Source organism: Corella eumyota, chromosome 2 (assembly GCF_963082875.1).
Source record: "Corella eumyota chromosome 2, kaCorEumy4.1, whole genome shotgun sequence".
Lineage (NCBI taxonomy): Eukaryota > Metazoa > Chordata > Ascidiacea > Phlebobranchia > Corellidae > Corella > Corella eumyota.
The window spans coordinates 16,194,866-16,221,123 of NC_137491.1; the positions used below are offsets into that span (position 1 = coordinate 16,194,866).

Below are 26,258 nucleotides of genomic sequence, written 5' to 3' on the forward strand. Positions count from 1 at the left end.
TGCTGTAAAAAAATATTAACCTTATTAAAATAGTAATAATGCAAGGATTTACCAAATGACTACAAAATATAAGCAAAAAGTAATTGTATGTGTAGTAGTACCCCCCTATATCTAATATATTGATTTTCCCTTTCTTTAATCAAAGCCAAATTATAAACAACATGTCTCAAGCTATTGTATACAACACATTTAAACAACTGTTTAACACAAAAATTTATTATAAAATAACTTATACTTTTTTAATACTAGATCCCAAAATTTTAAGAATAACCATAAACGGTATAACACAAACATCGTTCCATGTTTCCTTTCAATCTGTCGACAGAGGTGTTGATTACAACATCACAGTTGATTCACCAAAAAAACAACACAAAAGAATCTTGCAACAAAATGTTGTCGACGGATATATTTCAGAAATTTTTAATAATTATACCCAGGGAACGAAAATTACTTTAACAATTGTGTTGTCGGCACTGGATATTTACAACAATTTAAGAACAAGCAAGGAATTTGTAAGAGAGTTTACTACAATAGGTAAGATAAAAAGCCATTGAATAAAGCCTGTAAATAATGTTAGAAGCCTAAGATTTATAAATTAACATGAGAAATCATAGTTTTTGCAATAGCTTAACGCTAAGAATAACACCAACTTTGAAATTAATTTCGTAGATGTAGATGAATGCAGTGAAGGAATAAGAGAGTGTCCCCCAAATTCTGAATGTGTTAACACTGTTGGGTCATCTATGTGCGTGTGCAATGAGGGCTATAACATGGACATAGATAATCTTTGTCAAGGTTAATATCAAACCAAATTAAATTGATAAAAAATAATAAATTAAGCTTATACAGGTTCTGTTCAGGAATAAGAACATACTTATAAACAACATGTTTTTTTAAAGAGTTGTTTTTAGAAAAAAAATATTATGCTTTTTGTTACAGGAAACTGTGTGCCAGGCTATTGTTACAATGGTGGTGTGTGCATCAACACAATCACGGACACACCAATTTGTGTGTAAGTACTAAAATTCTAAATTGGTAATTGCCGATTTACTTAAAAACTGCAGCAAATTGGACACATTTTTGCTTACTAAAACAACACTTGTGCAATTAAGGCAAATTGCTAAACCTAATTTTATAAAAACATTATGTATTACTTACTTTATATTTATCATAGTATTGCAAAACAGGTTATAACTTACCGAAAATTATTTTTTCAGGTGTAGCTCTGCATACAGCGGAAACAGATGTGAAATTATAGGTATAACTTTTTTCTTCTCACCTTTTTTTTAATGTAAAAATTATACAAATCATTATTATTATTTGAAAACCAGTATAAAAAAGGCCAAAAAGCAACTATTACAAAGCTTTTTTTTGGTTTCAGTGGTTTTACCTATTTGGTTAATTTAAAAAAACTTGTTTTTTAGGTTTGCCGATAATCCTTGGAATAGTGATCGGAATACTTGTTCTCATAATTATTGTGGTAACAGCAGTGGTTATTTTTGTTCACAAAAAGAAAAAGAGAGGAAGATATCCCAAATCAAGATAAATCTTTCTTTTTTATAGGAAATTAATTAATTTAATTTTTCTATATCGTCTCTTTTTTGTATATATATATTTCTAAAGTATAACATTTTCATATACATGTATGCTAAATATATTTTAATAAACCGTAATATAAACTAAGCTTATATGCTTTCTTAAACAACAAGCTAAAATAATAAACAAAAATGTTACTAATGCTGGAATATAAAAATGTGCACTTACTAATGACAATTTGCAGCAATACATTACAATAGTATTAGAGTAATAATTTAATATACAAGAAATAAAAAATGCATATATTTTCTTCAGATTTGTTTTAAAAGAAATCTCATCTTAATTTATTGCCTTCATTGTCACATACAATCCAAGTATATTGGGAAAAATCTAATCCAAAAGTTAAATGAAATGCCATGTTACTTATTATAACAATGTATTCGCATAAGGCAAACAAGCTGTATACTAAAAACAAAAAAAATAATGTTATTAAAAAGGATTGAACTAATAAATTAATTTGTAAATACAGTTAGAACTGCTTAAAACGAATATAGCCTAAATATAACGGAGTTTAATAAATAGAATAGGCCCTCAAATAAAAAAATGGAAATTTTGAGCACAAGGTAGCATGGTTTGGTGTTGGCAATATATTGAAAATTCCTAATTGGGTAAACAATTTTAATTCAATTTTTTTAATAAACTAATAATAACAATAACTTACTCCCTGGCTCGCAGTAATTCATATGTCGAAAGTAAAAGTATAACGCCAAACAAAATGAGGTAATGTTTATTGCACAGGACACAACCTTTCTTCGAGCTGATATTACATCATAATCGTTTTCAAGAATTGTCATTCGATTTAACAAACACATTGTTACCATACAAGTTATAGCTCCTATCATGAACATTATAAAACAGCCTTCGTGTAAATCTAAAAAAAAAACAATTGTTTTTCGGTGTTTCGATAATGTAAACAGAATTTACTTAGACTTACCTTTTATGAAGAAATAAAAAAATTATAATTCTTTACCTCCATTTTCTGTAGACGAAATAACAGTTAAACCAAGCAATCCTGTCAATTCAATAAAGTTTGCTACAACGCAAATTAAGCATATAGGTGTGTATAAAGAAACCATCTAAAAATAGAACCTATTAAAATCAGATACCAAAAAATTAATAAACAAAAAATTAAAATTTTGGTGAAATATATTACCTTAGAAGTTTGGTCAACTTTGCGCAATTTAAACCACGACCATTCCATGAACACATAAGCATATCTCGGTAAACTGTGCAGAGCTATACAAGCTCTCCAAATATATGCTTGTGGTGTTCTTCCAATTGCGGCACTAACTGATGGAAGATAATTTTTAACCTATATTCAAAAACTGTATTTATTAAAAAAAAATCTTACTTGAATACCAAGAACAAAAATAAAAACTAGAAAATAAACCATAGACTTATAATGTATAAGTGCATGAAACAAATGATAACAAAATACATTTCAATATTCCCAGTAATAATAATTAACTAGTTTAAAAATGATAGCAACTTAAAAAAAATGTTAAATCTACAATATTAGAATGGTATGGTACTAGAGGAAAATAATTAGGAGATGGAGCAGGGGGTAAATGTTAAAATTGGAGTGTTTCAACTTTGTAGCATCTTTGGATTTTCTGCACAAAGGTCTTTAGTTTGATTCCCAGTGCTTTAATGCTGTAGCACTGTCCGGATAAAACAATAAAAACAGGCCTAACTGCCAAATCGAGAAAACAGTTAGCAGGTAATTGAGCAATACAAAAGGGCCTTATTATCCCATGTCCCACATCATGGATAAATTTATAAATAATAATATCATATGGATATATGTCCAAACATTGAATTAGTTTATAAAAACTACCATATTCACTAAGGTATTTGTGAACACAAAAATTAGTGATCTAACAACCTATTACAAATAAAATTGTTTTACTTACATTACAATGAGTTGCGGTTGAGTTTTCGAAGTCAAATAAAAGTGACCAAAAAATTGCAAATGTCAGCCCGAACAATGGAAAAAATACTACAATTGATGAAATTGTTTTCATTTTGATAGACAACAGAATTCTAGAATACATTTCGATATATCTACTAAAAATTTATAAAGTTACAACAGTTTGGCAGAAAATGAATATTTTAAATTTCAAAATATATATATTATGTTAAAAGATAAACTAAATGACTAATGTACGATTTAAAATATCTAAAAACAGGTTAAACAAATAAAAACTCCTTATTTGTCATAAACGTAGTAAATTTTTACATTTAAGTTAATTATTGTGGATAATAACACCTAGATTTGATTAAATTTTGCAGATTCGTTTTGACCCGATGTTTTGATATGACGTCATACGTTAAAGATAAACAGTTCCGGTTCAACAATCAGAAAACGTGATTTTCAAAAATCAATAAAAAATTTTTGTTTTTGTTAAAAATATTTAATAATTAATTAAATTTATTATTTTGCAGATGTTAAAAGGTGTTTAGCTTTCTTGTAATAATTGTTTACAGTCATTGTGCTTATATGTGTAAACCGTTAACAATGAATGAGCAGGTTATGCTCAACGAACACAAGTTTTATTAGGTTGCTTGAAATTGTATATGCGCGATACGCTTTCGATGCACAACACTTTTAGGATAAGCTTAATGTTCTACGACCAATGTTTACCGATGCCATAATCATTCCCGCCCTAATTATGTAAATTAAACACATCTATTTAACCCAGGCCAAGACAACTTACCCTAAAAAGGCAAGTAAACCCCATGACATATTAATGGTAATAAGTTTCTTTTAGTAAAAAAAACAAACAATGTGCTATTAGGTGGTTTTTCCAAGCCTGAGTTGTGTCCACATTATGTTGTTTTTGGGTTGAATTTACAAGAAACCCCATTTACTTTACATACAATTTATTTTGTTTGTGCGATTTATTATGCAGCAAAAACACTAACGAAATATTTGATATAGGAGTAAAACAAAAATATAGGAAGAAATAAAAGAAAAAAATACAGTGAAATAATTGACACACACCAATACCGTGCAAAAACATTAAAAACAGGTTATATACAGTAAAATATATTTCATCTTATCCTAAAAAAAAATAAACGAAAAGTTACACTTGCACAATTATATGATTTTGAAAACACCATATTAATAACAGGTAAAAGAACTAAAACTTTAAAAAATAAAAACTTTCATGATTAAAATTTTTAGGCAGCATGAGTTAACATTCACAATAGCACCATTTTTTTATTTTTACTTGATGGCAGATATTTTTTTTTTATGAAATTACAGAAAAAATGTTATTTGGAACATAATGCAAATTTAAGAACAATCAAAAACAAATTGTAAAATTGCCACTATATTAACCTTTAAAAAAACACTAAGGCAGTAGTGTAACACTGTAAAAACAAAGCACTAGTCCAAAAAGGTAAAAAAAGAACTCAAATTAGTCTCTCGCTTGGTGGAAGCTGTCGTTCGACTCCTAATTTGATCCCAGACCTGTTTTCTAGCCCAAAACTTACTTGGACATTTTCCTGTTTTGAAGGAGAGTAGGTTCCCGATGATGCCCGCCGCTCGAGGGCCGTAGAGACGACCACAAACAGTCCCACAGCAATGAGAAGTATGACTATAACTCCAGCAATGCAGGAGCCCAGAATTATAACAGATGAGTAACCCACATAAGAGCTGGAAACCTGTAAATTTTAAGTTGTTATAAAAATTAAAAAAAAATAAAATATTGGTTAACTTTAAAGTTGATAACCCCAATAAATCTATCGATAAATTGCTTAACAATGTACGTTAAAGTTTTTTTTATGTTTATATTTTAAAAGAATATAATTTATATATAACTGTTTTTACTTAAATTTCATTGACCAATCATGCAACTTAATCTGCTTGACTTGAACCTTATAAATCATGGTTATGACAGTTTTTATACTAACAATAGCATCGTAACATGCATGAATATCGAATAGTATTATTTCTAAGTATAACCTGCTTACAAATAGTTAACAATTTAACATGCAACATAACAACCACAAACTAAAATCTTAATGAAAATGGATCCACAATACTAACAAAGCCAATGGTTTTAAAAACACCAAGCAAACAATACATCAAAGCCAACTTACATAAAAGCAATGATGATTACTACAATTTTTTACTGTGATTTAAGATTCTAATTTTTATGTAAAAAAAAATATCTATTTGTCTTTGATAAAAACACATGCTGTACTTATTAGGATTTAGTACATTATAGACATACCGTACACACCTTTATTTATACATGCCTCCTTTTAAAAACATTCACAGTCCAAGTCTATTTATCACAAATAACAACATTGATAGTCATGCGGGACAAACCATTATATTAATCTTTCTGGGGGGTGTTTTGGGGGTAACGAACTGGCTTGTGATACCACCATACTTTCTGTTGCTTGGGGGCTGTAAACCCCCCTATTTGCGCGAGCCCCTCTGACATAACAAACTGATGAGGTCACAACAGCGACCAATAGAAATAAAACTAGTGCGCCGAGAATTGGACCAATTACAATCCAAGCACTTTTCTTGGATAGTTTTAAATTTTTCTGGGAGAAATTCAGCATTTAAAAAGAGAAAAACAAGAAAAAATTATAAAAAAAATTAAAAGCAGTTTTTTCAATTAAAAAATTTTGATTTAGTATTTTGAACAAACTTCTGTGTAATAAAAATTGCATGTAAAAAATTTAGATATTATTTTCAATTTAAATTTTACTTACAGTTTGACAATGTTTTCCTTCAAATCCCATCATGCAGTTACACTTAGCTGTAGGACCCATCTTCACATTGACTATGGCACTTGTATCAGATAGAACTTCTTGTAAGGATGTCACGCATTTTCCCCCATTATGACAAGTTAGGTTCATGCAGGGATTTTTAAATTCACATCTTAAACCTAAAAAAAAAAATTATTGTCAAAATTATTTTCTACCCCCCTAAATTTTTTTTAAATTGCTAATAATATTGTTTAAATAGTATGATATAAAAACTCAAAATATAATAAATTGGAATTTTTAAATATTTTTCTATAAATTTTCGTTTTAATGACATACCAATATAATTGTTGTTACATTTGCAAGAGTAAGTTGGGGTGGAATCCGTATTAATATCAACCTGACAACTTCCATTATTTAAACAAATTATTCGGTTCTCTGGTAAATTGCATTCGTTGATAAATTCACAAGTTTTTCCAACAAAATCTAAAAAAATCGATTTTAAATACTTTTTGATGCCCAAAATTGAAAACAGTCTGTAAAGTGAATTTTGTTAATTATGTTATCTACATATTTATATTTAAAAATATGTTAAAAAATTAATTTATTCTAAAACAGATTTAATTTTTTATGTCAGTAACCCCAAAAAAACAGCAACAGCAAAATTCAGTCATTTATATTTAATTAAAAATAAATTTAACGAAATTGACAACAATTGTTATTTATGTCATACTAGGATTAATTTGAATTAAAACTATACAAAAAAACAAGTAAAATTACCTTTATTGCAAGTACAGTTAAAATCATCTCCAGAACTATCAAAACAAGTTCCGTTATTTTTGCAAGGTTTCAATGAACAGGGTAGTATTTTATTTTCACAAAATTCACCACTAAATTTTTCACTACATTCACAGAAGGCATCATTCAGCGTCTAAATATAATTTAAAAAAAAAAAAAAAAAAAGAAGTTTTAAAATACTTTACAGTAAAAATATTATGTATCTAAAAAAGCATTCCAAAATTATCTTAAATTTTAGTTTTTAAATAAATAATTTTTTATGCCTTTTTTAAATATAAAATATATTTTACTACCAACAACTAAAAAATAATATTTATATAAATAAAAATTAATAATACCTTATTAAATTTGCATGTTGAGTTGTTCAAGCAATTTTTTTTATCACATAAATTAACTTCAATTTCACATTTACTTCCACTGTATGAGATTAACCCATTTTGTGGAGCACAACTACAGTTGTAAACAATCTTTATACAAAAAATATGTTTTTAAAGATTTTATTGTAAGTTTAATTTTAATATAAAAATAAAAAAATAATTTTTAACATCAGAAAGTAAAGCAGTTTTATTTAGGAGGGCTTTTGTTTTTTTATGTACACAAAGTACCTCATTAGTGTTGCTTATATTGGTGCAAATTCCACCATTTTGACAAGGAAAATGTAAGTCCAAATCATTTCCACAAGAATTGGAAATATCAATCTCGCATTTACTTCCAGTAAAGTTTGAGTTACACTCACACAAGTATGAATTAATCAGGTTGTCGCAGATTCCGTTATTTTGGCAGGGTGAGCTCTGACATTCATTCATTTCAATTTCACAACTATAAAAATAAAATATTATCGAGTTTTTGTAATGGTAAAATACAATTTTTGAATTTGAAGTAAAGACAAAAATGATAATTTACTCTAAATACATTTACGTCTTTAACAAAATTATTTAAAAAGTTTTATAAATTAATATAAAAAAAAAATATAACAACATTTTTAAAATTTATTGTTAATGTGGGAAGGCCGATTTTACGGCCAAAACATAGAGTAACATTTGTTATCCCAACCCAGCCACAAACTGCTTTTTGTTTGTATTAATCAGTTTTAAATGTTGATAATCAAAAAGTTAGCAATGTTTATTTCTCCTTTTTTAATGGTACTTCAGTAGTGGGAATTGAACCTAGGACCTCGAGAAGTAAACCCAAGTATCCAAACTACTATGCCACCACAATTAGAAACATATAAGTAAAATAATAATTTTAAAACCTAATTATGTAAGGGTCAATTATTGTGTTTACATAATATAACAAGCAATAACACTTACTTTACACCAGTATAACCACTTTGACATATACATGCGAAATTGTTGATGGCGTCCATACAAGTACCTCCATTTAAACATTGTACACCAGCACATTCATCTATGTCTATACTACAGTTTCTACCACTATATCCTGAAAATGATGAAATAGATAATAAATTTTAAAAATATACTAATTTAAAATTTAATTAATATGAAATTTAGATTTAAAAAAAAATTTAAATTAAATTAAAAAATAAAAAAGGAAGAAAAAATATAACTAACAAACATTATAATTTATACTTACTTTAAAAATATTAAAAAATACCAATTCAAAAATAAAGTAAAAGATGTATAAAACAAAATAAAAGTAATTATAAATCAAAATCCAGATATTAAAATTACAATTTAATTATACTGCACAATTTTAAATTCCAAAGGAAAAAAATAAAATAAAAATATTTCATTATTTTTTTACCTGGTTTACAGTTGCAAACATATTCGTTAAAAATGTCGTCACATTCTCCCCTATTATGACACGTGACGTCGTGGCACATCTTGTTGCCATGACAACCAATCTTAAACAAAGTAGTTGGCCAGGTAAGCAACCTAAATGGATTGTCCACTGGGTCATGTGACTTATTGCTGAGCTGTGATTGGTTGTAGAAGGGTAGAAGGTAACCGCCAATTCTAATGTCTTCCAAACAACCTGAATTAAACAAAATAATTTTTTTTTAATTGGGCAAAAAAAAAAAAATTAAAAGTTTAAATATATAACTTAGTTAAATTTAAAAAAATTGCAAATCAATAAAGTGCAAAATTTTAACCCAAAATAAAAACATTAAAATACCTTCAATTGATTGTTGTTCTAAAGATGAGGTTGATATTGAAAGGTTTTGAGATGAAAATATTGTGGAAATTATTGATTCTTGAAAAGTTCTTAAACCATTTACAGCAATGCTGTCAACAACTATTTTTATGTGACTAAAACAATTTCCAAATTTAAAAAAAATTAAAAAAAAAATTTTAAATTAAAAAAAAAAAAATTATGATTACTTTTAAAAAAGGTAATTTAATTTTATTACCTGTTTGATTTAGTAACAATACTAATATCATGCCATTTTCCATCATTGATTTTTAGGTTATGTTTGTTGATAACTTCATAGTTATTTAACATAACAACCAGGACAAGTAGACCTTCATTATTTAAATATAATCTTATTGATCCATCAGGTAATGTTGTAGATTGTATGAATAGAATATCTGAATTACTTGATCTAAAAAAGTGTAAAAATCTAAATTAAAAAATTGGGATTATTTGTAGTTTACCTTCGAAAAATTTTTGAACTGTAAAAATAACAAAAACAATATGTTAATAATTAGTGAGTTTAAAATATAATATCCTACCATAAATATATAGTGAATATTAAGTTAGGTTAAGTTAAAGTATATTAATACATATTTCAAAAAACTGTAAAAGTAATTTGGCGAAACTGTAATGTTAAGAAGTTTGTTAAAAAACATTTGATTCAGAAAAAGTAAAAAACATTTGATTGCGTAACTATTTAAGCTATTGTAAAAATAATTATTATATTTTTCCTAATATAATTTAGACTGTTTTTACAAAACTTTAAGGTTTAAAGACTTTTTAATTTATAGCCCCTTAAAATATAAGAAACTACTGTTTGTGCTGCTCAGGAAAATTACCTTGGTCAAAAATTACATTGTTAGTATGGCATTCAACCTTTACAATTTAGTAATAAAGTCAAAAAAATAAAATAAAACCAAATTCAGTTTTATAATATTTGTATCTGATTTCTATTAAATTTGCTACATTACCTTGTTTTTATTTGCAGTCTTAACTGATCGTAAGATGTAACATTAGAAGCTGAGTGTTGCCAAATAATTTGAGACTTGTTGATGGTTACTGCACCCACGCATTCAAATGTTTTTGAAAGATCGACACAAATTAAATTCCCAGGACATTTTACTTGCCTACAAGAAAAAGTTAACAAAAATAAAAAAATACTTTAATTAAGTTTAATTAAACAAAAAAAGACACATAACAATTTTAGTTTATTAAAAAAAGGATTAATTAAATATAGTTAGTAAATCATTTGAATACTAGTTTAAGTGGCAGCGTGGTGAGTGGTAAGAACACTTGTTACACCACCATGAGGTCATTGGTTCAATCCCCACTGCTCTCATGCTGCAGTGACTTCAATAAGGCACTATAAACAGTATGAACTCCTGCTGAGCCAGCACTTAATTAGCAGCATAACTACCGGGCAACTATAATCTATATAATATCCCAAACTGCTAAAAGGCAACTCGAGACCAGGTCAGAGTAACTCATGTTACTCTGTGTTAAGGTCGCGCATTCTACCTTCTCACATTGAGAATAAAGATTTATACAAAAAAAACTATGTGATTAATTAGACTATATATTTTTAAATGTGTTAACTATACAAAAACAATTTTTAAATTGTCTATCTAAATAAAATATAATAGCATAACTAAATATGAAAGCTAAATATTTACTTGCAAAAATCCATATCTTGGCATTCTTTTCCTTTCCAGCCATAAGAACAATTACAAACAAAATCATTGTAAGTTAAACTACAAATTCCATTATTTTGACAAGGTTGTGAGTTACATAGTGGATCTATCACTTCACCATTAAGTATATTGGATGAATGGGTTGGGTAAAGATATCCAAGTACAAAATGAGCATTATCAATTTCTGCTAGAAGTATATTAAAGAGTTACCATAGTTTTAAAAAAAATATTTTTTTTAAATTTTTAAAAATTTTAATGTTTTGGAGGTATTTAATGAGAATTGAACCCTAAACCTGAGGTCTTAAATATGTAAAATAATAACTTTATATGCTATGCAAAAAAATTAAATTAAAGTCATTATTTTAGTTTTAAAACTTTATTTTATAAAAGTAAATGAATTACCTGCAGATGCATTGGGATGAAATAAAAGACGATAAGAATTAAATTGAACATCTTGCATGGCTCCTTTAAAATGGTTTATTTGTGATGGTTCTGTTACTGCCCTTCTTTTCCTTTCACCACCTATTCGATAAAAAATTTAATAAATATTAATTAAATAGTTTTAAAAAACTATGTTCTCATTTTCTTATATGTGAAATTAAAAAAGTAAAAGTTTTTTTATTATATTTTTAAAAAATATTAGAAAACTAAATGGACAAAGTAAATCTTGAAATAATTACCTATAGTTTCTTGTCCCCCAATAAATAATTCATTTGAAGTTATGTTGATGGCATTGGAAAGAATAATATCAGAAAATCTAAAGTAAATTTTTAAAAATAAATCATTTTTATTAAAGACTTTTTTAAAGCAGCTTGTATTCAATAAAAAATTAATTTTTGCATATGAAAACATTAACTTACATTTCATTATCCACTGTTAAAGTTAAAACATTTTCGAAAACAACAACAGAAACAAAATGATATTCTCCATCGTCTAAATTATTGCTTCTTGTAAATGACAGCCCATTTCCAAACATAACCTACACATACAAAATATTATTTGTCTTAATAATTAAAAGATAATGTTAATCAAAAGATATATAGACCTGACGCTTGGTAGGTTATACTACATCAACACAATCTAGCTATGAATTTAGAAATCAGCACAAACAGTTTAAAGTCTTAGTAAGGTCCTAGGTTTGATTCCCATTGCTTTCACGTTGTAGCATTTCTGAATAAGACAACATGAGATACTAACTCCTAATAGATCACAATTTGCAGGCAATAGCTCTAAATCAAATATCAAACTAGCATTGTAATAATAAAAAAAATAAAATATGATAAAATCAATTTCTTACTTGTAATTGTCCACCGTTTAATTCAACAGCAATAGAAGTGGATTTTTCATTTTCTTCACCAATATAAACTAATATACCACTACCCTGGGTTGTTCTTATAAACATTGAAGCATCAAATAAATTCATTGGTACAAAAGGAAGCTAAAAATAAAAAAATATATAAATAACAAGCTTTAAAATATATATTAAATTAAAAATTTATTTAAAAGTATTTGTTAGTTTAAATTAGGACTACAAAAATTTAAAAAAATTTTTGTTATTTTTAACTTAACTTTTAACATATTTTTTAACCTTTTTTTTCATTTATAATTTACCTCAAACTTAGCAAAACTTGTAGAATTTCCAAAACTAAATGTGTCAGGTTCTATTTTGTTTAAACATTCAACACCAATATAAGGTCTTTTACATTCGCATCTTAAACAAAATTAATTCATTTAAGAAAAATGTAAACAAATAAATATATAAATAAAAATAAATTGTGCCAATTTAACAAATAATAGTAAATCGCAAAATGTGTACAGTATACAGAAATTTGCTTATACAGATATAATAAAATTTAAAGTAATGCAATTTTGGACATTAAAATTTTAATTTTTAGGAATAAGATTACATTCTTTAGTTGGCTGATATGAATATAAAAGAATAACAATTAAATATGAAATTGGAAAATTCAAACCCATTTACATTATTAAATAAAAAATAATTCAAAATATCTTACCTGAAATCTACCCACCAATCCATACACTCTCCATTCCCACTACAATCCTGATTTTCACAAACTTTATTATGAATACAACCTTCTGATATGTTGGAATATGATACAGCATCAAAGGTAGAAAATACATAATTGTTGTATGTTATATCCCTTATACAACCTATATATCCGTCTCTTTGGGTTGTGTTTGTGTTTTCCATACCAAATTGAAGGAGGTAGTTGTCTAAGAAATTGAAATTCAAGTAAGTGTGTTTTTAGCCACTTTTATGGAAGGGTAAATTTTGTTACCATATAGGTGAACATATTTGTAGTAATTGTTTTATTAGTTCTTAATAGATGTTCTTAGAGGCTCTTTGTTAATACAACCGAAAGCAACTATACCCTTGACAACTCCACTCAAAATCTTAATCCTGGACAACTCAACTCAAAAACTTAACCCAAACCCAATATAGCCTTTTTCATTTTTGTTTGTTATGTAAAACAACTACACTTTCAAAAATTTTTTTGTCATCAGGTTAAATTGTCCAAGAGTTGTTTTAGGTTGAATAAACCAATTGCCAAATTCAGGCAATTTATATATATATATGTAATTACAATATCATTATATCTTAACTTCCACTTACCTTCAATAAAGTTGTCATCAGATACAGTGTTGTTAAACTGCATCACACAGTCACTTATTTCACAAACATTTTCATTGATTGAAATTTTAATAAAAGTTGGATCAAAATTAATACCGATTTTATGCCATAAACCATCATTAATAAAAATTTCAATTGTTTGAAATTTGGTGATGTTGTTTTCCATATAACTTGATGATATAAATCCATTTTGTAAAAATACCTTAAAATAAAGAATAAAATATTTATAAACTATTCATAAATTATATGCATATTTTTTTTTAAAGTTAGTACTGTTAATAGTGCCTAACACAAGGGTGTTATGACATGACAGCAGTTGGGATTAAACCCAACACCCCACTGTTCTATTCATATTGTCATGTCATTGATTAGGTGGTGGCCAAAACATTTTTATATATTCATAACCCATTACACATATAAAACTGTAAAATATAAATATTAATATTAATTATGTAAGCATAAAATTATACAAAAAAAACAATATACCTTAAGAGAAGAGTTTTGCATTTCTATTAAAAATAAATGACCATAAGGCACAGTAGTTCTAAATTCAAATGACAGAGTTTTAAGATTTCCCATACTACTTGAAGGTTGATAAATTGCATGTGAGTTTCCAGAATATAAAGCCGATGTAACTTGATTGCAATATGATCCAGTAAAACCAGAAGCACAATCGCAAGTGTGGTTGTGTTGGTCTACAAAAAAAGCATTATTTTTATATATATATAGTAAAAGGGCCTACAAAATATTTTTTAAGCCATGCAAAATTACAGAATAGACCACTAAATTGTTTTAGTAAATCTATATATAATGCAGCTTAATAGATAATATATATATATATATATATATGCACAATCTATAACCTTGCAAAACTAACTGCCTTTGTGGTGTGTGGGTAAATTCTAATGGCCAAATTTTTGTTAAGAGTTGCAACCCTATTATGACAATTAAAATTAACTAGTAATCACATATATTTTAACTAAAACATTTAAACATTGTAATTATAATAATATTAAAAAAAAATTAAAACATAATATAAAAGCCCAAAAAACGAAGAAAAAAAAATTTCAAATTATTTAAAAAAAAATGGCATACTAGCAACATGAATAAAACATTTTAAACAACAAAAACTATAACTTTTAAAAATAATTCTTACTTTTTTCTTCATCCTCTAAATAAGGAACACAAGTTCCATTATTTAAACAATCATGTTCAGAATTACATCCGATTAATTCTACAGAACAATTTTTGCCTCCAAATAAAGTTGAACATTGACACTCGTAATCATTTAATAAATCAACACAACTTGCAATATTTAAACAGGGATTGTATAATTTACATTCATTAATTTCCGTCTCACAAAGAATACCAGTATACCCTAAGGAATAAAAAAATTTGTTAAATTAGAATGCATATTATTGGTTGTATTAAGTAATCATCCAATGAGTTGGACTTTCAACCTTTTTCTTACTTATTTATCCTTTGGTGTAGAAAGGACAACTTTACAACCTAAACATAGAGTAACATCAGCTACCACTAACCCAGTCTCCAGTTGCCTTTGGCAGTTGGGGATATTATATAGATTATAATTGCCTGATAATTGAGCTTCTAATTAAGTGTTGGCTTAGCAGGACCATTTATAGCGCCTTGTTCAAGAGCGGTATCGTATAAAATCAGTGGGGGTTAAACCTAGGACCTCATGTAGTGACTTGAGAGCATGGGTTTGATTACCACTGCCTTATGCACTAGTACACAAAAATGTTTATAGCCTAACATTACCTGGAGTACAGTCACAGATATAACCTGCAGCATCGTTATGACTAAAAGTTTCGTTTAAATAAAATTCGTAAACTGTTTGGTTTGATTTCTGCAGGCAAGTTGAATTATGTTGACAAGGATTGCTTAGACATTCATTTATATCCATCTAAATCAATAGACAATTTTTAATTTAGAAAAAACATTTTTGCAAAATGATTCTATATAAAATGGAATCTATATGTATTATTATTTATAAATTAAACACTAAAAAATATTAAAGAAATATGAAAACAACATTACAACAAAACCAACCTAAAAAATATTGAAAACATAAAACTTTTTCAAAATATATATAACATGTTTTAAAAATAAAACTGAATAAAATTAAGGTAATAAATAATAACAAAATAAGGAACAAAAACAACAAAAAAAAACTTATTTTACATAACAAAATTGTATAGCAAAAACATGCATCAACAAAACATAAATATCACCTTTAACTTATCAAATCTATATAATTCGTCATCCTGGTTAAACAATATAAAAAATCAAATCTTAAGGTTGCATTTTAGTTAACATTACAACTAGTAACAATTTTTTGATTCAAGACCTTAAAATTTAACATACATTTAAGTATATTGTCGAATAAACTTTAGACTACTTGATAGCCCACCGTAAAAGTTGCATATATTGCCGAACTATGGTTGCAACTCTCCACTAATATTTGCCTGTTATAATTTCCCCATGCATCACAAACAGCAGTTTTTTTATCTTTTGTGGGTATATAAGTTAAACACGTTTAAGTATATAGTCCTTTTAGCTCTACTATATAAATTTATATTAAGAAGTCATGGCGTCGGACTAAGAGCTGAAAGGTTTCGAGTTCAGGCTGCACCAAGGATACACTATTTTCCCCACATTCACAAATAACTTAAACACGTCACAATATCCCACCCTTTCCCCCCCCAAAAAAAGAAAAAGCCATCATTTAAAGGTTATATAAATACGAGAATGAGTAAATTAAATAACATAAATTTGTTTTTACCTCACAGTGTCTTCCATAATATCCCTCATGACATGCACATTGATAATCGTTGATTAAATCAATACAGGTTGCATTGTTATAACATGGTGATAATACTTCACATTCATTAATTTCAACTTCACAATATAATCCTTTATATCCAGTATTATTACATGAGCATGCGTAGGAAGCAATATCTATAACATAAAAATATATTTTTTTACTTTATATGTTAGTATGAAATTGGTTTCATGGTAAAATATGAGAGAAACTGATTTTTAAATTTGGAATTGCATACCAAAAAGTAATATAACATTAAAACTAAGTTTAATTTCAACTACAAGCACCAAGTTTTTACAAATAGGAAAGTTACAGTTTTGGCTAAATTTCCTCATTATATATTCTAGGACCAGAGGTTTTAGGTTTAATTTTCGTCACCAGCTTTTTATAAAATTTGAATTTTTTTTTTAAAACAGTGCATTAACAAAAATATACCAAAATCATAATAAATAAACTACTATTCTGTTTAATAATATATATAAAATATATGAATTTTTTTTTAATTTACCATCAGTGCAAGTACCATTATTAAAACAAGGTTGAGATTGACATTCATCTATATTTATTTCACATGAAACTCCACTGTAACCAGGTATACATTCACAAGCATAACCAGCAACCTAAAAATTCAAGTTGAAGATAATTTAACAACATCTGCTATTTTATATTTTAGCTGTATTTTGCATAAGATATAAGAACTTTAAAACAAAATACTACACAAATTTTAAATTATTTCATTAAAAAAATAAGTAAAAAATATCTATAAGTAAGTTTGACAAAAAAAATATTTTTTTTACCATGTCAATGCATGTAGCCATATTTACACAAGGGTTAGAAATACATTCATCAATATTTATATCACAATCATCTCCACTCCATCCCTCCACACAACTACAATTATAACCTGCTATCAAATCTGTACAATTGCCAGCATTACTGAAAAAGAAAAAATGGTAATTAAAGAAAAGTGACAATTTACTCAATTTTGATTCATTCTCTGTGTGAAAATTCCGACTTAAGAGCCTTACTTTTGTTACCTTAAACTAGTCTTGAGTAGCATTTGCAAGATTAGAATATTATTATCCCGGCAAATTGCAGAATTATTAGACTGTTAATTGGATTTTTAAGTTTTCAGAGGTATATATATATATATAATTGTTATTGCCTAAATCTTTGAAGGCAATGAGTTACAGACAGTGGTAATCAAACCCAGAACCTTGGTTAAAAATGCACAATGCTTCAATAGCGCACAAAAAAGACATTATGCAGATGCAAAATAATCAATAGCAACAACTAAAAAAAATGTTAAAAAACACAAATTATCTAAATATGAATACTTACTGGCATGGGTTAGATGCACACTCATCAATATTAACTTCACAGTTTACACCAGTATATCCCGGATAGCACTGACATTTATATACTCCCATTATATCACTTGCTTTACAATCTCCTGACTGGCATGGGTTGCTCACACAAGCATCATATAAATATTCACAATGCAAACCAATGTAACCGTCACCACAAAAGCATTTGTAACCACTGGAAAAATAAAAAAAATGTTAAACTTGAGAATTATTTAGTGATTTTGTGACTAAATAGTTCCAGTTTTTTAAATCTTTGAACTGCCTTTAAAGTAGGACAGGTATCTACAACAAAATCTTTTGGCTTGTATGTTTATTAATTTGTAAAACTTATATAGTCAAATGCCTTACTCGAAGGTCTACAACATGGTACTCAATGAGAATCAAACCCCAAACATTTAGATATAAAAAATGTGGTGTTACAGTTTTATGAACTGCTGTTTTTAACGATTCCACATTAGAAAAATAACAATAATTTTAATTTTTAATACTTAAGTTATATATATGTTGCATTACTTGCATTAAATAGTTTTTCATAGTTACCCTAATGTTCCATTGCAATAAGCTGAATGTAAGCACGGATTCGATTTACAAAAGTCAATTATATGTTCACAGCGTTTACCATCGTAACCTGAAAAAAGTTGACAACCGATAAATAAAATATAAACCTGCTAGTATTAAGCTTTAAATTTCATGTACCTATTTAATTATTTTTTTAGAAAATCGTCAACAAGCATAAAAAAAATAAAACCAAAAATAAACTCCAAATTTTATATTAGGCTACTTATTTAAGTACAAATTACAAAATAAAAATTGTATATAGGTATATAGAAAAAATAGGACTTATCTACTTACCATAAACACATTCACAGTAGAAGTCACCAATTCCATCCACACAGGTTCCTTTATTTTCACATGGGTTGGAGGCACATTCATTGATTTCTATGGTGCAATTACCCTGTGCATCTACTTCAAAACCTGAAAAAAGTAATAATAATTTCACAAGTACAGCAATAACAGGTAATTAAATTTAAATTATACTGTTAAATACATAAAATAACTTTATTAGATTTTGAAGTGTTATATTTAAAAATGGTATAACTTGTAATATATAAAAGTAAAGAAAAAAACGTTTTAGTTTGTAGTTATTACTTAAGCATGTGGTTTGCCCAACCTTTCTTTAATTCAATTTAAACACATGACATATGGTAGACCAGCATTTTTCTTTACAACAATTTGTCATCTTATTTTGACATTTATTAGTATGACTGTCAATTTATGACCAAATGTATATACAATTAATAATTTAAAACAATAATTGCAGACTTATTATTCTGCTGCAAATAAGAAGTTCGCAAATATATTACATAAAATAGTAATTTGGTATTTTGCAATGCACATCCAATACAAAAAATAAACAGAATAAATATATATATAAAGTTTTTTTAATTAAAATACTCTACGGAAAAAGGTTTTAGTATATATACCTTTATTGCATGCACAATCATAAGAATTAATTCCATCCAAACAGATTTTGTTATATCCACAAATAACTCCCAAACAATCATCTATATTAATCTCACATGTCACCCCAGTATATCCATTTAAACATGTGCAGTTATAACCTAGTTCATGAGTGTGTAGTAATGTTGTGCAAATTCCATTATTAAGGCAAGGATCTGATGCACATGGTGTAAATTCCTGAGGAAAAAAATAAAGTTATGTTCAACATAAAACTTAAATAATATATATTGTAAATGAGCCTATTTTTAATATAGGAAAAGTTTATAATATATTTTTAGCAGTAAGTGATTAAGGAACTGGAAGTACCACCCAAGCTTCTGAGTTTGATCCCAACTGCCTAATATTTTAAAGCATCCCTGTTAATAAAAGAGTTAATAAAAGATAATCTTTACATAAATAAAAAAAATTTAATGTTTTAGTTTATTTTTGATTTTAAAAATCAAACCCATAACTTACTTGTGAGCAGTTCTTTCCAGACCAACCCATTGTGCACACACAATTATAATCAGCGATTAAGTCAATACATTGTGCATTATTCATACAAGGCTCCACACTGCATTCATTTATTTCTTTTTGGCATAAAACACCTTAAAATAACAAAAGTTTAAATCTATTTAACTTAAAATATAGTTATGCTAAAAAAAAAAAAAAATGCTATTATAAACTTACCATTGATAAAGTATATACAAATAACAATTTTAGCTAAAATGCATTGAAAACAGTTCATATTACATTAAAAACACTTACAAGTAAAATCTATAAGAAAAAATGTAAAAAAACTAAGATAAATAATAAATAAAACTAATAAATTTATGTAAGTGAAGATATACATTAAAATTGACTTAAACCGTACATAGTAATTTAAAGTGTAAGTCTATTCTCCTTTAGCATTAAAACGTTGATATAAATAATTTAAAAACGACATAACTGCCAAAACTTGACCTCACTTCAACTAAATCGCTATACTTTAAACAACAACGAAATTAAAGCCACTATCCCATACAAATAAAATTTCTAGTAAAATTAACCTTTTCGAACTTTTTTTACATTAATATTTATAGTTTATTTTTTTCTTTATATCTGTCAATGTTTTTATGAAACAATACTCCCTAAAATAAGTAAATAATCATTAATTAAAAAACTAATAATTTAAAAAAATTTAACTTAATTAACTAATTTGTTACTTCTATGTTCCAATTGTTACGTAATAACGAATGCAGCCCGCGACTCCTTTTTGCTTGGCATTAAACAGCACAAATGCGTTTAAGACAAAGCTATCAAACTGTCAATACTGTTTAATATAAAAGTAATAAAGAGCGATTTGCCCTGAATGCCAATGAAGTTACGACAGTAACATATTTAAAACAAAGGCAATTTGTCGAATCATTTAACGTTGAAAGACATACAGAAATTGAAGCTACATGTTAACGGCACTTGATAATTGTTTTGCTTAACTTAATCTTTTACAAAAAACTGCCTAAATTTAATAAAATGTAATACTTTTATAAGATTAAAATAGAAAACAAATCTGTATTTACATCTTTATGATATTTATAGTTAATATTGTAACCAATATACTTATTTGAAGTTTTATTTTATTCAAGTAACTACAAACACTTACTCGAAATCTATCAACTTAGCAGTAATAGTCTACCACTAACTAAGTGTACGCGGTTTAACTAAGTTCCAGCCATTAGCAACACTGCGATAAAATGAAGTTTTCTACAAGGTTATTTAAAATTCGTGACAACCGCCTTGCAACATTTTGTAATCTTCAAAGTGCCGATAAATAATAGAACTGTACTTACTAAAAAGCGTTACCCAGTTAGTTCTTATTGGCAAATAACCTTTCTGATTTTTTCTTTGCATGGTTGTTATACTAGTAATATATATCAAGTAAATTCTGCATATATAAAATCATATCTTATCTATTAATATTGACTACTTACTGCACTTTTAAACCAACAGCTTTTCTTCGCATACAATTGCAATTTGACCATCTGTGTTTTGGCATGGTCTCAAAAGTTCAAAACTGCGCTGTAACCTTATAAAACTAATTTACCACTTTACAACTTTAAAACACATTTAACTAACCTTTATTTTTGTAAATGAATTCCTGGATTTTTGGGCTTAACTGTCATTTACTTTTCAGACATAAACATTAATTAATTAAAGTCTGTAAGAGGGTGAATTAATGGGATAAACAGTATAAATAAATACTAATCATTGCTAAGTTTAAGTCGTATTAGCCTCGAGCAGAAATCGAAATTTTGTGAACTTTAATTTCAAGGCGTAGTCGTAGTAAAAATGCAAAATGATATACGAAATTTTATTTTTTTAAATCCAAGATTTTTGCCTAAGTTCACTAATATTCGTATAAGAAATTCGTATAAGAAATTCGTATAAGAAATACATTCTTGTGGAATTTACCTTTACATGCCTAAAAATTGTTCTTAATTTGAAACTAAATAACATATATAACTGCTATAAAATACCCTATAATGAGAGCTAACTTGTCTTCTTATTTTTTCTTGCATATTCCTATTTTTTCACGGACTTTTAAATACACATTAAATAAACTAGCTTCCCACTGTTTTATCGCATTTTCTCTCTGAACAAATCGACCCAATTTTTCGCTTGATAACATTTAGATTCGGATTTCAGTAACAAGCGTTTATTTTTATGCCTTGAATGTTGCACTTTAAATTCTATATGTTAATTTAACTGCTAAAACTCTATAAAAATATTGCTTAAAACTAAATTGCTAAAACAGAATTTGAACATAAACGCAAATGATTCCTAAAATAATAAAATCTATAAACTCCACATATTTAAAATCAATGCAAAATTAGATTCACATTTTTCATGCAAAATTTTAAATTTTTCACGGTATTTTTACACCTAAATTTTTCTCAAAACTAATTTTATTTCCAGTAAATTAAACTATCCGATTTTTCACACAATTTTCTTGCAGCTTAAACATTTAAACCTAATCCTTAAACTACTATCCGGTATATTCTTGGTAAAAATGATCTTAAAACCAGTTATTAATCATATCTCGAACCACAATTAAAATTAATCCTACAATTAAGATTACGTAGTCGCTTAATAATAGTTTAACGTCAAATTAAGGCTTACAGTGTTTTTATACCATTTTTAATCGTCCTTTTTAAGATAAAATGTAAAAAAAAAATTCATTTTAAAAAATATCCCTTTTCTAAAACAATAACTAGTAAAAAATACGCTGAAGTTTTGTAATTTTGTCCTTTTTTTAGCTGCATTTTTTTTATTTTTTAACTGCATTTGAAATGACCGGTACTGACTTATTTACTTAGAAATGAAACAATTTTTTTTAGTTTAAATTGTAGTCATTTTTAAATAATAACAAAAAACGTTAAATTTATAAAAATTATTAATTTGACTGCGACGTTGGATATAATATTGACGCAGTTGACCACAGAAAAATCACTTACGCCAATTAAAAGCGACAAAAAAAACGAAAAAATTAAGCAATCAGTGGGTAGTCTATTGTTATTTGACGTTTATCCTAGTTTAAACAAAAGATTTTATTGTGGTTTTGACACCATTGCTAAATCTTATATAAGCTGATTATTTTTATGTGTATTGGGTTTAGTGATAAGGTTTAAATGAGTATAAACAGCTTTCGTAATGTCAAAAAATAGAACGTAAAAATAGTCCTATAAATATTTATATATTTTTTTGGAAACTATGAAGAATGTTAGCTATTTGAAAGCACTGGTACAGGCTTAAACTCAAAACATTAAACACATCTGTCCATTAAGCCAATATACCGAACATTTTATTTTCTACTTTTTTTACCTTATTTTGGCATTACTTTTTGTCAATTTAAAATATTTCAAAATGCTAAATTTCACGTAGGCATGAACAAAAACAATAGCGCGCCAGCGCCCACGCGCGGACGTTAAATAAATATTTTTATAAAAAATGTATACATAACCTACATAAATAAAAATAATATTGAAACTAAAATATTTACAAACCTGTAAAACCAGGAGCACAGTTACAAGTAAAGTTGTTGATAAGATTAACACAAGTTGCTTCATTAAAGCATGGGACACTTAAACATTCGTTTAACTCTTCACAGTTTGCACCTATGAACAGAACAATATTTTCAAGATTCATTTTTTGACCAATAAAAATAAAATAAGCAAAATTTTACACTGCTGATTGTAAATACTTAATTTTGGAATGCTTGTTTTCAACTAACTTAAATAAAGAAATACCAATGGTAACAAAAAAATATGGCTTTAAAAATAAATAAAAAAAAAAAAAAAATATGTTCTCAATTTTTTTTATTTTCATGTTATTAAATTAAAAATAAATAAAATACTATTTTACAAAGTCTATAATTTAATGTGGTACAGTAATTACTTTTTTAATTTATTCATATTAGTTTAATTTAATCATACAAGTATGTAAAAAAAACAAAACATACTTTTAAGATAACATAACAAATTTTACTAGTTAGATTTTAAAATAAAAAGAATTTTATTAAGAATTTTAAAGCAGTATAATTAAAAATCAATTTTTGCGGTCAGAACACCATTACAAATCAATTATTTTCTCTTTTCAATTTTTTTGACTAACAAACAAAATGATGCACTTATACCTATAAAGTAGCACTACAACAATGTTTAATGCCCACTCTAAATACTTAAACTGTTGTTTGAGCTAGTACTCCAAGGTTTATCATTGATTTAACTGAGTATTTTATATTGTTTTAACTAAAATCATCTTTTTTTAGCTAGATAAACATAAATACAAAACAAAAAAATCTAAAAAAACATGTTTTAAAAAAAAAATCTAAAACATGTTTAAAAAAAAATAAAAAAAGTACCTCCGAATCCAGGTTTACAGATGCAGTAATGTCTTCCAGGTTCACTTACGCATGTTTGAGAATATGGATCACATTGATTTCCAATACAATTGTCTATCTCGTTCTCGCAGTTCACACCTTTAGCGGTAAATGTAGGTTAATCGAACATAGAGTTAAATTTACCATTTGTATTGTAATTTATGACTATACTGACATTGTATGTTAACCCAGTAGTAAGTTAAATTATACATAATCTTATCACATCAAACATAAAAATTCAATTTATTTAATTTTAAATTTAAATTTACTATTACCATATTGACAATAAACCTATATATATACAAAAATTCATAATAACTGTTACACAGTCTTTTTCCTTTAAAAATAAATTATTTAAAAAAATATTTTTTACCAGTGAAATCTCCAAGACAAATACAAGTGTAGTTGTTTACAGCATCCATACATATTCCATTATTTTCACATGGGTTTAAATCACATTCATCTATTTCAATGTCACAATACTCGCCAGTATATCCAGCATAACATTCACATTTATATCCTCCAAGCCTAAAACAATATTCTAAGCATTTAGTTGAAACAATTTTGACTAAATTTAACATTCATAAAAGTAATATTTATAAACTAATAGCTTAATTAATATCAACACACATTTGAAACAAGAAGTGTAGTATAGTATTTAAGACAAATGTCTTTACTGCATTAGGTCATTGGTTCAATACCCAGCGCTTTCATTATAATGTGCTGGAAACCCTATACCCGCCAAGCCTAACCCCCAGTGGCAGGCTAATGCCAAACAATAAAACACAAAGGTAACTTGAGACAAGGTCATTGTAACAAATAGTGTCTTAGGTTTAAGATGTAATGTAAGTCATTTAACTTTAAAGAACAAAAATATAACTAAATGCAAAATAATTTATAAGATTGGTTAAAAGTTTTTTTAAATAAAATTGAACTGTATAAACAACTTACATATTAGTGCAGTTTGCAAATTGTGAGCAGTTATTAGAATTCAAACATTCATTTACATCAAATTCACAATTTATTCCTTCATATCCAGTGTTCCTACAATCACATCTATATAAAAAAAATAAAATGGGTTATTAAAATGGCTATGCAAAAACATTAAATTAATTTATTAAATATTTTAAACATTTATATAGAATTTTAAATGCATAAAAAATGTATTATTTTCATATCTAAATATATTAAATTTTTTCACAAAAAAAACAAAATTAACTATACCTTCAAAAGGTTAGTTAAAAATGTTACAAATTAAAATTACAGTTAATTTTAAAACATACAAAATCAAAGTTATCATTGCACCTTTTACAGAAAGCAACGAATGCAACAAATTAGCAAAATTACTACTTACTGATATGCACCAATAAGGTCAATACATGCACCATTGTTAAAGCAAGGCTGAGAATTACAATCATTTATTTCATCTTGGCATAAACTACCATTATAACCTGAAATATTAACATGCAGAATAGCAACAACATGCAAATCAAATTCGAATTAAGAAAAATTGTTTTAAAATTTTTGATTTTTTTAGGCATAAAAAGAATAACTCCAAATTATTACCGTATATTAACATAAAATAATAAAGGTTTTAAAAATAAATAAAAATATAACATTAAAAAATGGTTAAGTGTGTAAAGCCTATTGTAATATTTCATTGACAGAATATAAAAGTATAATTATTCAGCCTATTGATTTTTTAATTGTTCTTATGATAGGCCTTTATAACTTTGAAGCAGTATTTTAATTATAAACTAAATATTTTAATTAAGATCAAGCCAACATTACATTAATGGTTAATTTTAAAAAACATGCAAAATATTAAGTTTAGCAGTAAAAATATTCACAAATCATTTTCTACTTAACATGCAAACCATACCAAGTCTATATAACTTACCAAGAGCACAATGGCAAGTATATTCATTTTCCTCAGCAACACAGGTAGCATTATTATAGCATGGTATACTATCACATGCATTAGCTTTTTTTTCACATCTTATTCCAGTAT

The 26,258-nt window shown here is 26.7% G+C and overlaps 2 protein-coding genes across 7 annotated transcripts; both read right to left on the minus strand.

Annotated features, from left to right (window-relative positions):
- Positions 1-1,673: 1,673 nt before the first annotated feature.
- On the minus strand, positions 1,674-3,895 carry LOC145742887 (acyltransferase PGAP2-like). Of its 2 annotated transcripts, XM_082560720.1 has the most exons (6): positions 3,836-3,895; positions 3,510-3,663; positions 2,750-2,908; positions 2,567-2,672; positions 2,258-2,467; positions 1,674-2,001 (listed from the first exon to the last, which is right to left on the minus strand). In XM_082560720.1, exons 2-6 carry the CDS (start codon positions 3,648-3,650, stop codon positions 1,871-1,873), a joined length of 747 nt encoding a protein of 248 aa, XP_082416846.1. In that variant the 5' UTR covers positions 3,651-3,663; positions 3,836-3,895; the 3' UTR covers positions 1,674-1,870. The 2 variants fall into 2 exon arrangements, with proteins under 2 accessions (XP_082416846.1, XP_082416845.1); XM_082560719.1 differs by lacking the exon at positions 3,836-3,895 and having other exon boundaries at positions 3,510-3,786.
- Positions 3,896-4,539: 644 nt separating this feature from the next.
- LOC145742100 (protein crumbs-like) lies at positions 4,540-25,685 on the minus strand. Of its 5 annotated transcripts, XM_082559859.1 has the most exons (36): positions 25,602-25,685; positions 25,199-25,303; positions 24,621-24,775; positions 24,230-24,346; positions 23,373-23,483; positions 19,807-19,937; positions 19,314-19,527; positions 18,682-18,804; positions 18,370-18,457; positions 17,804-18,004; positions 17,260-17,398; positions 16,971-17,082; positions 16,424-16,599; positions 15,400-15,544; positions 14,777-14,998; positions 14,107-14,315; positions 13,603-13,822; positions 12,983-13,202; positions 12,579-12,678; positions 12,265-12,405; positions 11,828-11,946; positions 11,648-11,724; positions 11,370-11,489; positions 10,950-11,154; positions 10,248-10,403; positions 9,494-9,685; positions 9,259-9,392; positions 8,887-9,117; positions 8,433-8,562; positions 7,728-7,941; positions 7,461-7,589; positions 7,105-7,255; positions 6,664-6,810; positions 6,331-6,506; positions 5,936-6,159; positions 5,129-5,265 (listed from the first exon to the last, which is right to left on the minus strand). In XM_082559859.1, coding segments are annotated over exons 2-35 (5,229 nt in total). In that variant the 5' UTR covers positions 25,201-25,303; positions 25,602-25,685; the 3' UTR covers positions 5,129-5,265; positions 5,936-5,937. The 5 variants fall into 5 exon arrangements, with proteins under 5 accessions (XP_082415983.1, XP_082415982.1, XP_082415986.1 ...); XM_082559857.1 differs by lacking the exon at positions 5,936-6,159 and having other exon boundaries at positions 4,540-5,265; positions 10,950-11,151; XM_082559856.1 differs by lacking the exon at positions 5,936-6,159 and having other exon boundaries at positions 4,540-5,265.
- Positions 25,686-26,258: the final 573 nt, after the last annotated feature.

What these genes read in the sequence shown, in the direction of transcription:
- LOC145742100 (XM_082559856.1), bottom strand. An exon ending in TATCTGTGACTGTACTCCAG is followed by an intron (nt 14,999 to 15,399) that starts GTAATGTTAGGC and finishes TTTATTCCTTAG; the next exon opens with GGTATACTGGTATTCTTTGT. An exon ending in TCATCCCAATGCATCTGCAG is followed by an intron (nt 11,155 to 11,369) that starts GTAATTCATTTA and finishes ATATACTTCTAG; the next exon opens with CAGAAATTGATAATGCTCAT.
- LOC145742887 (XM_082560720.1), bottom strand. Translation starts at nt 3,650, where the DNA reads ATGTATTCTAGAATTCTGTTGTCTATCAAAATGAAAACAATTTCATCA. An exon ending in CAACCGCAACTCATTGTAAT is followed by an intron (nt 2,909 to 3,509) that starts GTAAGTAAAACA and finishes TTTTGAATATAG; the next exon opens with GTTAAAAATTATCTTCCATC. An exon ending in TTCGTCTACAGAAAATGGAG is followed by an intron (nt 2,468 to 2,566) that starts GTAAAGAATTAT and finishes TTTTTTTTTTAG; the next exon opens with ATTTACACGAAGGCTGTTTT.